This window comes from Rattus rattus, chromosome 1 (genome assembly GCF_011064425.1).
Source record: "Rattus rattus isolate New Zealand chromosome 1, Rrattus_CSIRO_v1, whole genome shotgun sequence".
NCBI lineage: Eukaryota > Metazoa > Chordata > Mammalia > Rodentia > Muridae > Rattus > Rattus rattus.
This window is the reverse complement of record NC_046154.1, coordinates 272,420,383-272,433,475: the sequence shown is the minus strand read 5'-3', so window position 1 is coordinate 272,433,475 and position 13,093 is coordinate 272,420,383. Positions and strand designations below refer to the sequence as shown.

The 13,093-nt window shown below is 47.8% G+C and overlaps 1 protein-coding gene across 1 annotated transcript in view; it reads left to right on the top strand.

Annotated features, from left to right (window-relative positions):
- Positions 1–7,781, top strand: part of Racgap1 (Rac GTPase activating protein 1) — a 29,240-nt gene extending 21,459 nt beyond the window's left edge. The window contains exons 11-17 of the mRNA XM_032886392.1: positions 1,743–1,838; positions 1,922–2,120; positions 4,044–4,149; positions 4,310–4,442; positions 4,670–4,793; positions 5,704–5,809; positions 6,758–7,781. Of these exons, the coding sequence (XP_032742283.1) occupies positions 1,743–1,838; positions 1,922–2,120; positions 4,044–4,149; positions 4,310–4,442; positions 4,670–4,793; positions 5,704–5,809; positions 6,758–6,833 (840 nt within the window). The 3' untranslated portion in view covers positions 6,834–7,781. The remainder of the gene's footprint in view (positions 1–1,742; positions 1,839–1,921; positions 2,121–4,043; positions 4,150–4,309; positions 4,443–4,669; positions 4,794–5,703; positions 5,810–6,757) is intronic.
- The last annotated feature ends 5,312 nt before the right edge of the window (positions 7,782–13,093 follow it).

The following is a 13,093-nucleotide window of genomic DNA, read 5'->3' as shown; positions in this document are numbered from 1 at the left end:
ACACACACACACGCACACACACGCACACACACACACGCACACACACAGTAGCCATTCTTCTAGCCTACCCCTGGTTCCTACCATTTAACTCCACAGTGGTGAGCTCAAGGCCATTCCTGTTTACTGGCTCTCCAATCTCACCCTCAGTCCCACCCCGTGAGCTCGCGTTCGTTCTCTTCCCTATTGTTGTTACTGATGTTTTGGTTTCTCAAAACAGGGTTTCTCTGTGTAGCCCTGGATGTCCCGGAACTTGCTCTGTAGATCGGGCTAGCCTTAAATGCAGAGATCCTCCTGCCTCTGTCTCAGGAGTGCTAGGATCAAAGTCCTCTGCCACTATGCTTGCTTTATTTGATAGAAATTGTCAGTTTATTTAGGTCTAGACCACACACTGGAAGATGGATTTAACTGTTATTCTGTATATGTGTGTCTGTGCTGTGAGTACGGGAGCCTCTCTAGCTGTAGTTACAGGTAGGTGTGAGGCACGTGGCATGGGTGCTGGAATTGAACTCAGGCCCCCTGCAAGAGGACTCTCACCTTCAGCAGTCTCCATCCCTGTCTGAATGCCTAACTAGAAAGAAGACGTGAGACCTGGGCACTCAAAGCTGTTCTGTGCTAAGACACAGCGTGTGTGCTGTCTGTATTGAGTGCAGAAGTCTCAACTGCACTCTTGTTCCAGTCCATCGTCTTCTCATCTGTGCAACCTCCCCAAGCCTCTTTTCCCTGCACTGAGTTCCACACAAGTGCAGACCACATCACAGAGCAGCCCTGACGTTCCTGTACCTGGCTTTAGATACCAACATGCAACTGAGTAATGGTTGCACCTTGTTGAGTGCAGAGCTAACATAGGGCTAGCCAAGACAGGAGTGGGGAAAGATTTGTTACCTTCAGAAGGGTATACTGGGATCAGTTCTCAAGGATCCAAGCTCAAAGATGGCCTTACCTCTGCAGGGTGAAAGCTGTGGTGTGCCACCACACCCAGCTCACAGCAGGGACCTCTCCACTGCTTGCTTTCTCGGTCTCCAGTAGAAGAAAAGGAAGTAGGCGGTGTTGGTGGCATTGTTACCTGCTCATGACAAAGCATGGTTTTATTTATATACATACATGTAGCCTTGGGTGGCCTCAAACTTACTATGTAGATGACTTCAAACTGCTCTTCCTGCTTCTATCTCCAGTGTGCTGGGATAACACGCATTGGTCACCACAGGGTCAAGACCAGGCCCCATACATGTCAGACTTATACTCTATCTCCTCCTCTTTTTAAAGATGTATTCATTCTTATATATTTGAATACATTGTGGCTGTCTTCTGACAAATCAGAAGAGGGCATCAGAACTCAGTACACATGATTATGAACCACCATGTGGTTGCTGGGAATTGAACTCAGGACCTCTGGAAGAGTTGCCAGTACTCTTTAACCGCTGAGCCATCCCTCCAGCCCCCAGACTTATACTCTAATAAAGCCGCACCTCCCTCCCCCAAGATCCTTCAAAAATTTTATTCTTATTTAAACTATGTATGGGGTGGGGTATGTGCACATGAGCTGAGGTACCCCTGGAGGCCAGAGAGGTCAGATTCCCCTGGAGTGGGGGGTAGGTGATTATGAGTCACCCAAGACTGTTTTAACATGAATTGTAGAAGAAATTTAGAAGCTGATGTAATTTCCTAGTGTTTAGTGACAACTCTTTGCATGAGGTCTTCCTCTCTTAGTCTCAGGGGTTAAATCTTAAAGCTTCTTCTTCCAGGGAATGCTGGCAGATTTTGTGTCGCAGACTTCCCCGATGATTCCTGCTATTGTTGTCAGCTGTGTGAATGAGATTGAGCAGCGAGGCCTGACTGAGGTGAGAGGAAACCATGCACAGGCAGAGTTTGTTGTCTGTAATAGTAATTTGGAAGTCCCTGAATAAGTGTCATCTTTTAATAGGCAGGCTTATACAGGATCTCAGGCTGTGACCGGACAGTAAAGGAGCTGAAAGAGAAATTCCTTAAAGTGAAAACCGTGCCCCTCCTCAGCAAAGTGGACGACATCCATGCCATCTGCAGCCTCCTGAAAGACTTCCTTCGAAACCTCAAGGAACCCCTTCTGACCTTTTGGCTAAGCAAAGCGTTCATGGAGGCAGCAGGTAAGGGCAGAACTTGATTGTGCCATCAGCTGAATCCAGAACTGAGCTGTGTTCACACAGTGTACTAATGTTTCCCTACCTTATACAGTGTCTGAAGTGTAGTAGGCACTCAAACTGTTGAGTGGGTGAGTAACTGTCCATGCCTCCCAGCATGCCACTCTTCCTTTACTTAATTAGAGAGGCTGAGAGATGCTCTGTGGTTGAGCACGGGCTTCTCTTCCAGAGGATCTGGTTTTGATTCGAAGCTTCTGCATGGGTGGGTCACACTGTCTGTGACCCCAGACCTGAAGGATCTGTTGCCCTCTTCTGCCTCCTTCAGGCACCACATAACTGTCGGCAAAGTGCGGCAAAGTGCCTGTACACATCAAATAAAAGGGAAGAATTAAACTAAATTAAACTAAGCCTGTTTGTTGGTCTTGGTTCTTGGTTGGGTTTTTGGTTGTCCTTTTGGAAACAACCAGCTTTGATTCCTTTCTTTTCCACCACAGACCATGTTAGCAGCTTGTAAATACACCTTAAATCTGTTATTTGTCATGAGTCCTGGTACTCAGCTGCCCTCGGAATATGCTAAGAACCTGCTGACAGATTGTGGTGTCTCTGCTTGCCCCTACATGATAATGTCTGTGCGGGTGCTGTGTGGTCCTTTCACATTCCTAAGTTACTTGGTGGCCCTTTTGTCTCTGTCCACCATTTTTATTTTATTTTATAATTTTTGTTTTGATTTTTGAGATGAGGTTTCACTGTGTAGTCCTGGTTGTTCTGGAACTTACTTCGTAGCCCAGGCTGGCCTCAAACACAAACATCCACCTGCCTCTGCCTCCTGAGTGCTGGGATTAGAATCATGTGACACCTGCTAGGCTTGTCCATCGATTTTAGACTAACTTCATCTTTACCGTGGTTAAAAAGACCTGTGTGACTTGGCTCCTGGTTATTGTCTCCAACACCATTTTCTTTATACTCTTCCTTCCTCTTTTCTAGTCCTGGAGTTTTGGATTTTACTTTTTATTTTATGTATATAGGTGTTTTGCATGTCTGTGTACCACATCACACAGTGCCTACAGAGGCCTGAAGAGGGTGTTGGGTCCCCCACAGCTGGAGTTACAAGCAGTTGTGAGCTGCCGTGTGGGTGCTAAGAACTGAACCCAGGTCCTCTGTAAGAGCAGCCAGCGAGTGTCCTTATCTCCCCGCCCAGTCTTGGAATCCATAGCGTCCACCACCACAAGTCCTTAGCCGCAGCAGCTTCGCCCTGGATGTCCCTGCAGTTTGTTTCCCAAGCCAGGTGTATGACATGGTAGTCCCAGCACTTGGGAAGTAGAGGCAGGATGACCAGGTATTTGAGACAGCGTTGGCTACACCGTGAGTTTAAGATTGGAGTAGGCTACGGGACCCAGTTTTAAAAACTAACCTTAAACCCACCTTCTGCCCAGAGTGTGAGAAGTAGCTGACCCCGTTACTTCAGCGTCCCATGGCTCCTTTTTCCTACCTGGCATGTGCTTTGTTTTCCCTGACCAGCTCTTTCAGTATTTATTCCATGAAGCAAGGCCTCTGTCTGCTTTCTCCTCACACTTAAAGCAGCACCTGGTACAGGGTCGGCCCTTAAAGGTGGGATGACTGTTGATGGCTGACCCCGCAGTTGTCTGTCTGTCTTCTGTTGATGGCTGACCCCGCAGTTGTCTGTCTGTCTTCTGTTGATGGCTGACCCCGCAGTTGTCTGTCTTCCTAGCAAGTGGGTTGCAGCGGTGAGCTTAGGCTGTTTGAACTGTTGGCCAGTGTCCTACCTGTTCATGAAACCAGAGTCTGGTGCTGTCATGAGCCTCATCAGAAGTTCCAGAGCCCCGTGTGTAGGTGGCCTTTGAGGTTGGTAACTTTGAAGCTGCTGTCCAGGGCAAGAGTCTGGACCTTAGAGCTTTCTTGTCATCACAGAGATAACGGATGAAGACAACAGCACAGCCGCCATGTACCAGGCTGTCAGCGAGCTGCCCCAGGCCAACAGGGACACGCTAGCCTTCCTCATGATCCACCTCCAGAGGTTAGTGTGGGGGATGAGTCTGTGAGCCAGGGAATCTTCCAAGGAGAGGACTGTGGATTGGGTGTTGGAAGTGTGGACACGGGGTTGTTGTCTTATAGAATGTGTATTTTGGTGTGTAGTTAGGAGGAATCGTATGTCTTTAATATAATCTTTTATTTAGAGTGGCTCAGAGTCCGAGCACTAAGATGGACGTTGCCAACCTGGCTAAAATCTTTGGCCCTACGATAGTTGCCCACACTGTGCCCAATCCAGATCCAGTGACGATGTTCCAGGACATCAAACGCCAGCTCAAGGTAGGGGTTCATGTGTGCACACAGATGCAGAAGGTCTGAGCTTTGCAGTGCACTCACAAGGCATAGTGACACAGTAAGCCTTGTATGGCGAGCACATGCAGTGGCCACTGTCCCAGGAGGGTCACCCCAGCCTGGTCTACATTTCAAGTTCTAAGCAAGCCTGGGCTGCAGAGTGAGACTGAGAAACAACAAGGATTACACGCAGTAAACTTGACTCTGCCCTTTAGGTGGTGGAGCGCCTGCTCTCTCTGCCCCTGGAGTACTGGAATCAGTTCATGATGGTGGAACAAGAGAACATGGACTGCCACCGCGGCAATGGGAACTCAACACCACGGACACCAGACATTAAAGGTCAGTCCTGCCTGCGTTTGCTGCTGCTTCTTCAGGCGCTCGGCGGCAGGCCCATTTCGCTGAGCTTCCAGCTGTTTGGATATCTGGGCTGGGCGTGGGAATGAACACCTGTAACCCTAATGCGTAGGAAGTGAAGGCCGAGGCAGAGAGCTGAAGGCCATCCTCGGCGAGAGTTCAGCGCCATTCCGGGTTCCACGAGGCCCTCTCTCAACCCCTCTAATCGGTGTCCACCAGCTTGGAAGTTCCATCAGTGTTTCAGAGTTACATGTAGTCCGTCCAGCGTGATGGAATTCCCAGGGTTTAGTCCTGCTTTGTGTGTGATAGCGTGTTTTATTGATTTGGTTTCATTTTTGAAAAATGTTATGTGTGGGTGCACATGCCATGGTGCATTGGTGGAGCCCGAGGACAACTTGAGGGAATTGGTTTTCTCCTCCCACGATGTGTGTGGGTCTCAGGGACCGTCATGCCTTTGCCTGCGAGCCGTCTCACTGGGTCTGATTCTGGTGTGACTTTGCCATTTCTGCTGCCATTTGAGTGGAATGGTTTTATCCCCACCAAATAGACCTATTAAAAGCGTCTTTTTGCATGTCTGTGTACCACATCACACAGTGCCTACAGAGTGTCTTGTTTTTTGTAGTATATGTAAAAGTCAAATGTTCAGATGTCAGAAGTGTGAGGTTTGGAGTTTGGGAATTGTCTGAATCAGGAGGTGAGTGTCAGCTGTTCATTGAGTAGTTGCCTGGATGGTTCAGAAGATTCAGGAGCCAGTTACCACAAAAGGGCAAAAATGGCCTGTGAGCTGCTACACATCTAACTTTCAGAGGCTAGTCGGCTAAAACCATCCATCGTCAAAGGTACTTTCTTTATTTTTCCAAATTCACTTAAAAATATGTCTCAATTTTATTTCAAGTGAGCTTACTGGGGCCTGTGACCACTCCTGAATTCCAGCTTGTCAAAACTCCTTCATCAAACTCCCTGTCACAGAGATTGTACAACCTCTCCAAGAGCACACCCAGGTATGCAGAACTTCAGGGGTGTGTGTGTGTGCGCGTGTGTGTGTGTGTCTGTGTGTGTCTCTGTGTGCGCGTGTGTGTGCGTGTGTGTGTGTGTGTCTGTGTGTGTGTGTGTGTGCGTGTGTGTGTGTGTGTCTCTGTGTGCTGTGTGTGTGCGTGTGTGTGTGTGTGTGTCTGTGTGTGCGTGTGTGTGTGTGCGTGTGTGTGTGTGTGTGTGTGTGTGTGTGTGTCTGTGTGTGTGTGTGTCTGTCTGTCTGTGTGTGTGCGTGTGTGTGTGTGTGTGTGTGTGTGTGTGTGTGTGTGTGTGTGTGTGTCTGTGTGTGTGTACTCCTGCATGAGTCGCAGCAGCATGCTGGGGTAGAGCATGCCCTGTAAGAATCAACTCTCCTACCGTGTAGTTCCTAGGAGTTGACTCAGGCCTTCAGGTTTGGGGACAGTAGTTTATTGAAGGTGTATTGGTGTATATGCCTGCAGTCCTCCAACAGTTCTAGCATTTGGGAGACTGAGACAGGAGAATCACCAGGAGTGCAAGGCCAGCCAGGGCCTTTTCTAAAGAAGTAAATGAAAAGAATAACTGAAGTAGAAGTGGAAACCTCAGATGAAGGGCTCTGCGGTGACCCTGGGACCCACCCTGCTGGGTCAGTAACACCTTACCAAATAGCTCCCTAGGCAGTTCCCATGCTTAGTTTTATATCAAGTAACATAATTGTTATTCAGTATTTTTTATAGAATGTTTTTTAAAGAATGTGTATTCACCTGCATGTGTGATGTGTGTGTGCACTGGGGCACCCACCTGGAGAACAACTTTTAGAGTTAGTTCTTCCCTTCCTCCTTTGTGGGCTGTAGGGATGGATCTCAACTTGTCCGGGTTCGCAGTAATCGCCTCTTTGTGGTGTCACTCACCAGCCTGTAGAGCACTTTTCTCAGCCGTTTTCTCTAATTTATTTTTAGATTTGGGAACAAGAGCAAGTCTGCCACCAACTTAGGTCAACAGGGCAAATTTTTCCCTGCTCCGTACCTCAAGTAAAGCTGTTTCTGCCTACTGTCTGCCTACTGCAGGAGACACACCTGTTCGCTCCTCAGCTCCTGTGTAATTACTACTTTTAGCATTTTCCAGGCTTTAAATAAAGTTTAATGTGTATGAGAGTTTGATTATTACATAGCTCCCTCTCACCTGGTGACCTAGCACCTCGTAGAGTTGTTGGGAGCTTTAAAATGGAGCTTTCTGCAGGGTAGAAGGACAACGGGAATCGACTGTGGCTCTTCTGGGGGGGAGGGGGGAATCTCTTGGGCTTAAAGCCAGATACTGCTCGTGAAATGACTGATCCTGTGGTGTCTCTTAGACAGTGACAGAAACTGTGCCTCTTAGGTAAACCTCAATTATCTCGGGACAAGAGGTTTTGGGACAGGATAAAGAACTACACAGAGGCCACAGGATGGCCCCTTCTCAGAAGCCAGGTCCTCTTCTCCTTCAGGGAGTAACACATGGCCTGGAGCCCTCTGCGGCGGGTAGGCACTGATCTGAGGATACTCACTTCTAACTGGGTTAAGTCTGAGTTGTAGAAAGTGCCAGAGGCTATGATCCCACGTGGCGTGTAGTCTCTAGTCAGCCTCAACCTGGACTTTGTTTGCAGTTGATTGGGGTCAAAGCCAGATTGGTTTAAAGCCTGATTCATTCTGACGACTGACCCCTTGTCCTTTGTCCAGTGGAGCCTATTTAAAAAGCCAGCTAATAGTTCAGAAGATTGTCTATTTTCATACAGCAAGAACGTTAGTTGCTTCTGTCTTTGCACTTTAGGTGGTGAACTTTTTCCAGATATGTATATGTAAACGTTGGTTTTTTTGGTTAGCATTTTCCAGTGTCTAAAATGGCTTCCTTCTCTGGGATGTTTTCTGACTCATACTAACCCTTATCTGTAAGACATGTATTTGGAATATTATGTGGAAAAAAATAAATAACTTTTTCAAGATGAAAGTGATGTTGGCTTTCTTGCCCTTGAGCACCTTTCTGAAGATGTCTTTCCATACAGGGTTTTGAGCCTGTCGCTTGCACCTTCCAGCTGAACCTGAAGTAAACCTGGAGAGCTTCCTCCTCCTTGTCATTCAGTCTGTTTTTCAAAACCGAAGTCCTAGATTTGTTACCTTCTTGTTTAAAGAAAGCATTTTAGGGAGAAAAAAAAAACTTTTTAAACTAGTCTTTAGGGATCAGAATGGTGCAGATTTAAAGAAAAAAATTGCCGCTGGCTGTCTGCCTGGAACATCCTTCACTGCTGGAAGTGACTCTGGAGTGAGCCGGGATGATTAACTGAGGACACCTGCACTAAGAGCTCGAAGCTGGTGAGCAGAATGTATCTGAGATTGGAGGCAAACAGTCGCAGGCTTAATGTGTAACAGTGGAGAGAGGAGGCAACCGACTGGCTTTTTTCCCAGGAGGGGGCAGCTCTCACAGCAGGGCCCATCTGCCTCAGCAAATTGACAGAAGATGGGTCCCGTCTCCCAGGCTCCCCCCTCACACATGCCTGCTAGGCTCTTTTCTAACGCTGTCCTCTTTTCTTCTGTCTTTGCAAGCCTCACATTGGCCTGCCTCCATGTCGCTGTTCCGCAGTGTCTCTCCAAGGTACACTTGAAGTTGCTAATGTGAGGAGGTAAATGAGTTGTGTAACGTTAGTGAAGGCAGGACTGCCCTGCGCAGGAATTGATGGCCCGTTAATGAAAAAGGAAACAGCCTCCTGTGTCACTTGCTGGCAGCCGGTTGCTCAGGTTTTGAGCTAAGCCAAGAGACCTTAGCTGTGGTGACGGATTTTGAGGTTAGTAAAGGGAATGTACCTGTTTCCGTTTCAGCAGCCCCTCACATACAACGGCTCAACTACCAAGGGCCTTTAAAAAAAAATTATTTTATGTATATGAATACACTGTAGCTGTCTTCAGACACACCAGAAGAGGGCATCAGATCCCATTACAGATGGTTGTGAAGCCACCATGTGGTGGCTGGGAATTGAACTCAGGATCTCTGGGAGAGCAGTCAGTGCTCTTAACCACTGAGCCATCTCTTCAGCCCTATTTAATTAAAGGGATCCACTGTTTTGAAGGGGCTGGACCCGTATCTCTTGTTTGTTGCACTTTCTCAAGATACCTCTTCATCTTTCTTGTTTTAGACCATGTCTCTCTCTGGCTTAGACTGCCCTAGAATCGCTTCATTTATTTTTATTTATTTTGGGGGCGGTCCCTCAATATATCCCTGGAACTTGCTTTGTAGTCCAGGCTTCCCTTAGAGCTGTCCTGTTGCCTTAGCATTCCAAGTTCTGGAGTTGTAGACATGAACCACCATTCTAAGGCTAAAAATGGGAATCTTTAAATCTTAAATATCAATGTAAGCACAACTCTAGTGGTATCTACTTAACTGGACAGGCATTAGCCGGCCTGGTTCAACAGCAACGATCTGTGTCCATGGCTGGGTATTTGACCATTTCTCCTTTTCCAGGAAGATGGATTTGTAGCTAGGCTTGGTGGTGTCTTACAGTTTCGCACTTCATTCATGGGATTTTCCAGTTGGTGTTGTTGGGTTGTGGATGACTGGGGAATTGACCCTGCAGAGTGAAGCCACAGAGGTGGGCAGCAGTTAACATTCATGTGTCCACACACATAGCTCTCGCATCATTCTACACATACAGTGTGCCCAGTGCTGACTGTGGTATCCATGCATGTCTGCATAGCCTCATACATTGTTTCACACACAGTGTTCCTATCATGGGCTCTGGTACCCATGCCTACGTACATAGCCACATACATTATTCTACACATACAACGTACATTTGGGGGTGTGCCGTTCTCATATTTCCTGGGGTTTTTTACATGAATGAGAAAGCCGTTGTGGAAGTCCAGCTTTGAGAAGTGATTATGACCATGTGGTTCAGAGTTTAAGTCAACTTAACTCACACAGTAGGATCTTAGTCGGCGTACTTTATTTAACGCAGTCTTGGTGATGACTCAGGTTTAGCCATCATTAGGGTGTGGAGAAAATGTAAACCTATAGAACTGGGCCTGTTAGCATTGTGCTTTTAGTGTACACAGGGTTTGGAGAATGACCACTTAACTAACCTAAGAACTTGGTAATTTTTTTAAAATATGCTTCCTGTAGCTAGTGTGTTTTGTAAACGAAGAAAGGCACCAGGCCAGGAGCTCCCTCGCTTGTGTAATTCATTAGACCGTAATCCTCAGAACTATATTTGTTGATGGCTGCTGTTCACGAAGTCAGGTGGAAAACAGCCAATGTCACCAGGAATAACCTTGTAGTGGGTGAGAGTTTTGTCCTCTGTCATCACGTGGGATGGGGAAAAAGGCCACTTTTGAGGACTCCGACTTGGAAGTGGGGTTTTGGTTTGTTTGAGTTGGGTTTATTTCCGTTTGTGGGCTAGGATCTCACGTAGCTGGTGCTGGTCTCAAAGCTTACAAAGCAGCTGAGGGTGACCTTGAACTTTTAATTGTTCTGCTTCCTCATTTAGGATGCTGGCATTGCAGCTATGTGCCGCCACCTCAGGGTATGGCAGTAGGTATCGAGCCCAGGGCTTCATGTGCATGCATGCCAGACGGCCACTCTTCCGGTTGAACCAAATCCCTAGGCCTCACTTTGTTTTTATCATACACTGCTGTACCCCACACAACTGGCCATACTTCTGTGGCTGGCTCGGACACATAAATATGGAGACTCTGATGAAGCACTTGCCAGTTATTCCTGCTCATCGCTGGAATTAAGGACACCCTCTCCATAAAAATCTCCAGGACTTAAAAAGTGCTTCTTTCTATTTATTTATGTGTCTTGGGTGCTGACCTGCTCGGATGCGCATGCATCAATGCTTGCAGTGCCCATGGAAGCCAAGAGGACATCGGATCCCCTGCATCACTGGGTGGGTGCTAGGAATGGAACCCTTGTCCTCGGTGCCAGCCACCAATGCTCCTAACTGCTGAGCCATCTCTCCAGCCTTTAGGACACTTACATAGTGACTTAGCCCATTCAACAGCTGTTACTTGACCTCACCGTGCCCTGTGAGGGCAGAGGGCTGGGTGGTGTGTCCTAGTCGGTAAATTCAGTGGGATGACTTGGCCCAAATGTCCATGAACTATAGTTTCCGTGGGATTAGAACTTGATTCCAACTCTTAGTGAGCAATGGTGGGTGCTATTGCACACTTCCTAATAGCAGAATCTTTTTGGTGGAGTTTAATACCTAATAGTTTAAGTTGCCCTTAACTTTACGTAGGCTCCAGTAACACATTTGTATCCCCAAATGACCAAAGAGTAAATGAGCAAAGCTAAGTTGGAGGCACAAGCTTAGGATTCTAGCATCTCACGAAGTCGGGCCATTTCAAGGCCTACCTGAGATAGTGAGTTCTGGGCCAGCCTGGGCAACTTAGTGAGACCATGTCTCAAAAAAAAAAAATGTTTTTAAAGATTTATTTATATATATGAGTACACTGTAGCTGTTGTCAGACACACCAGAAGAGGGCATCAGGACTCATTACAGATGGTTGTGAGCCATCATGGGGTTGCTGGGATTTGAACTCAGGTCCTCTGGAATAGCAGTCAGTGCTCTTAACCGCTGAGCCATCTCTCCAGCCCCATGTATTAGATTTTTAAATTAAGAAACAGGGCTGGGGATATAACTCACTGAGAGAGTGCTTGCCTAGCATGGGAGAGGCTCCAGTGGTTCAGTCCTCAGACCTGCAAACAACAAAGCCAAAACTGTAATAAGGGACTGAAGACATACTCAGTGATTAACAGAACTGGCTGCTCTTCAGGAGGACCCAGGTTCGATTCCCAGCACCTACACCACGGCTTACAGCTGTCTGCAACTCCTGTTCCAGGAGATCTGCCTGGTTTCCGTGCGGTGCTCAGACATGCTCGCCAACAAACACCCATATATGTTAAATGGACAAACAAAAAGCTCTAGTAAGAAGTGGTTAGCAATCATTTTCATTTCAGAGTTTTATGTTCTCATCATTATAAGAACTTATTTGGGGGGGTTGGGGATTTAGCTCAGTGGTAGAGCGCTTGCCTAGCAAGCGCAAGGCCCTGGGTTCGGTCCTCAGCTCCGGAAAAAAAAAAAAAAAAAGAACTTATTTTGAGTGCTGGAGAGCACTCCTGAGTTCATATCCCAGCAACCACATGGTGGCTCACAACCATCTGTAATGGGATCTGATGCCCTCTTCTGGTGTGTCTGAGGACAGCGACAGTGCACTCACATACATTTGAGACTAGATCTCACTGCCGAGTCAAAGGGACGCCACCGTTCCCAGCCTTGTAAGCGAAGAATCCACTGATAACTGAATACAGTTCACCATGCTAGAGGGGACCCAGAAAGAGTGGGGGCAGCCATGCTGCAGGCAGGGACAGAGGGTTAGGGACAGACTCCCTAGGGGTTGGGGTATTGCTCAACAGAATGGAGGACTTGGTCCTGGGAAGTTTTCTGTACAGAAGGAGGAGAATGAACAGGCAGAAGCCTGTGAGGTAGTTCCTCTGCGTGGCCACCCTCTGCGCGGCCTCTGTGCCATGAAGCTCGAAGCCAAAGACAGACAAGTGTGAGCGGAGCTATCGTCCAGCTTTGAGGACGTGTCAAGGGATTAGCGCCCTGCCTTTCCCCTCTGAGTGGCACAAGCTCTCACTCCGTCTCATGTTTACCGTCTGGCGCTGAGTTAAGAAGTCTTCAAGTGATCTCTTCAGCAGCCTGAGCAGCGCCAGGCCTTTCTGAGTGCTGTTCCGCTTCCTCCCTCTCCAACCCTGGGGCCGGGTGCTCTCCACAAAGTTGTGTCCACACGTGTGCATGCCTGGGGTCAGAAGAATGCACTAGAGCTCACAGAGGGATTAAATGAACTTCCAGCCCACGGAGTCAGCGTGCTTAATGGTCCAAAGTCTTTCTGTTGTCAAAACTAACAAGTGGCCTTGTCCTTAGGTCAGTTGTTCCTACCACAGAGGACACTCTGCCTGCCGGATGATCCGCTCCATCCAGGACGCAGTAGCTAGAAAGATAAAGGGGCTGGGATTTTTCTTCTTCGGAAAGCGAAGCTTAGGGGTAGGGGTGCTTGAACAAAGCACCGGCTTTCCTCCCAGGGAGCTGGCTGCTCTCCCCTCCTGGGCTAATGTGCACTGACTACAGCTAAATGCCTGATGCTTCTGGATAGCATCCAGCCCCTCAGCAGAGCAGCCACATTGGAGATACAGCTGCTGGCATTAAAGGGCTAAGCCCTTTCCAGCTGCTTTGCTCTAACGGGGAACCTACCGCGGTCAGAGGCTTA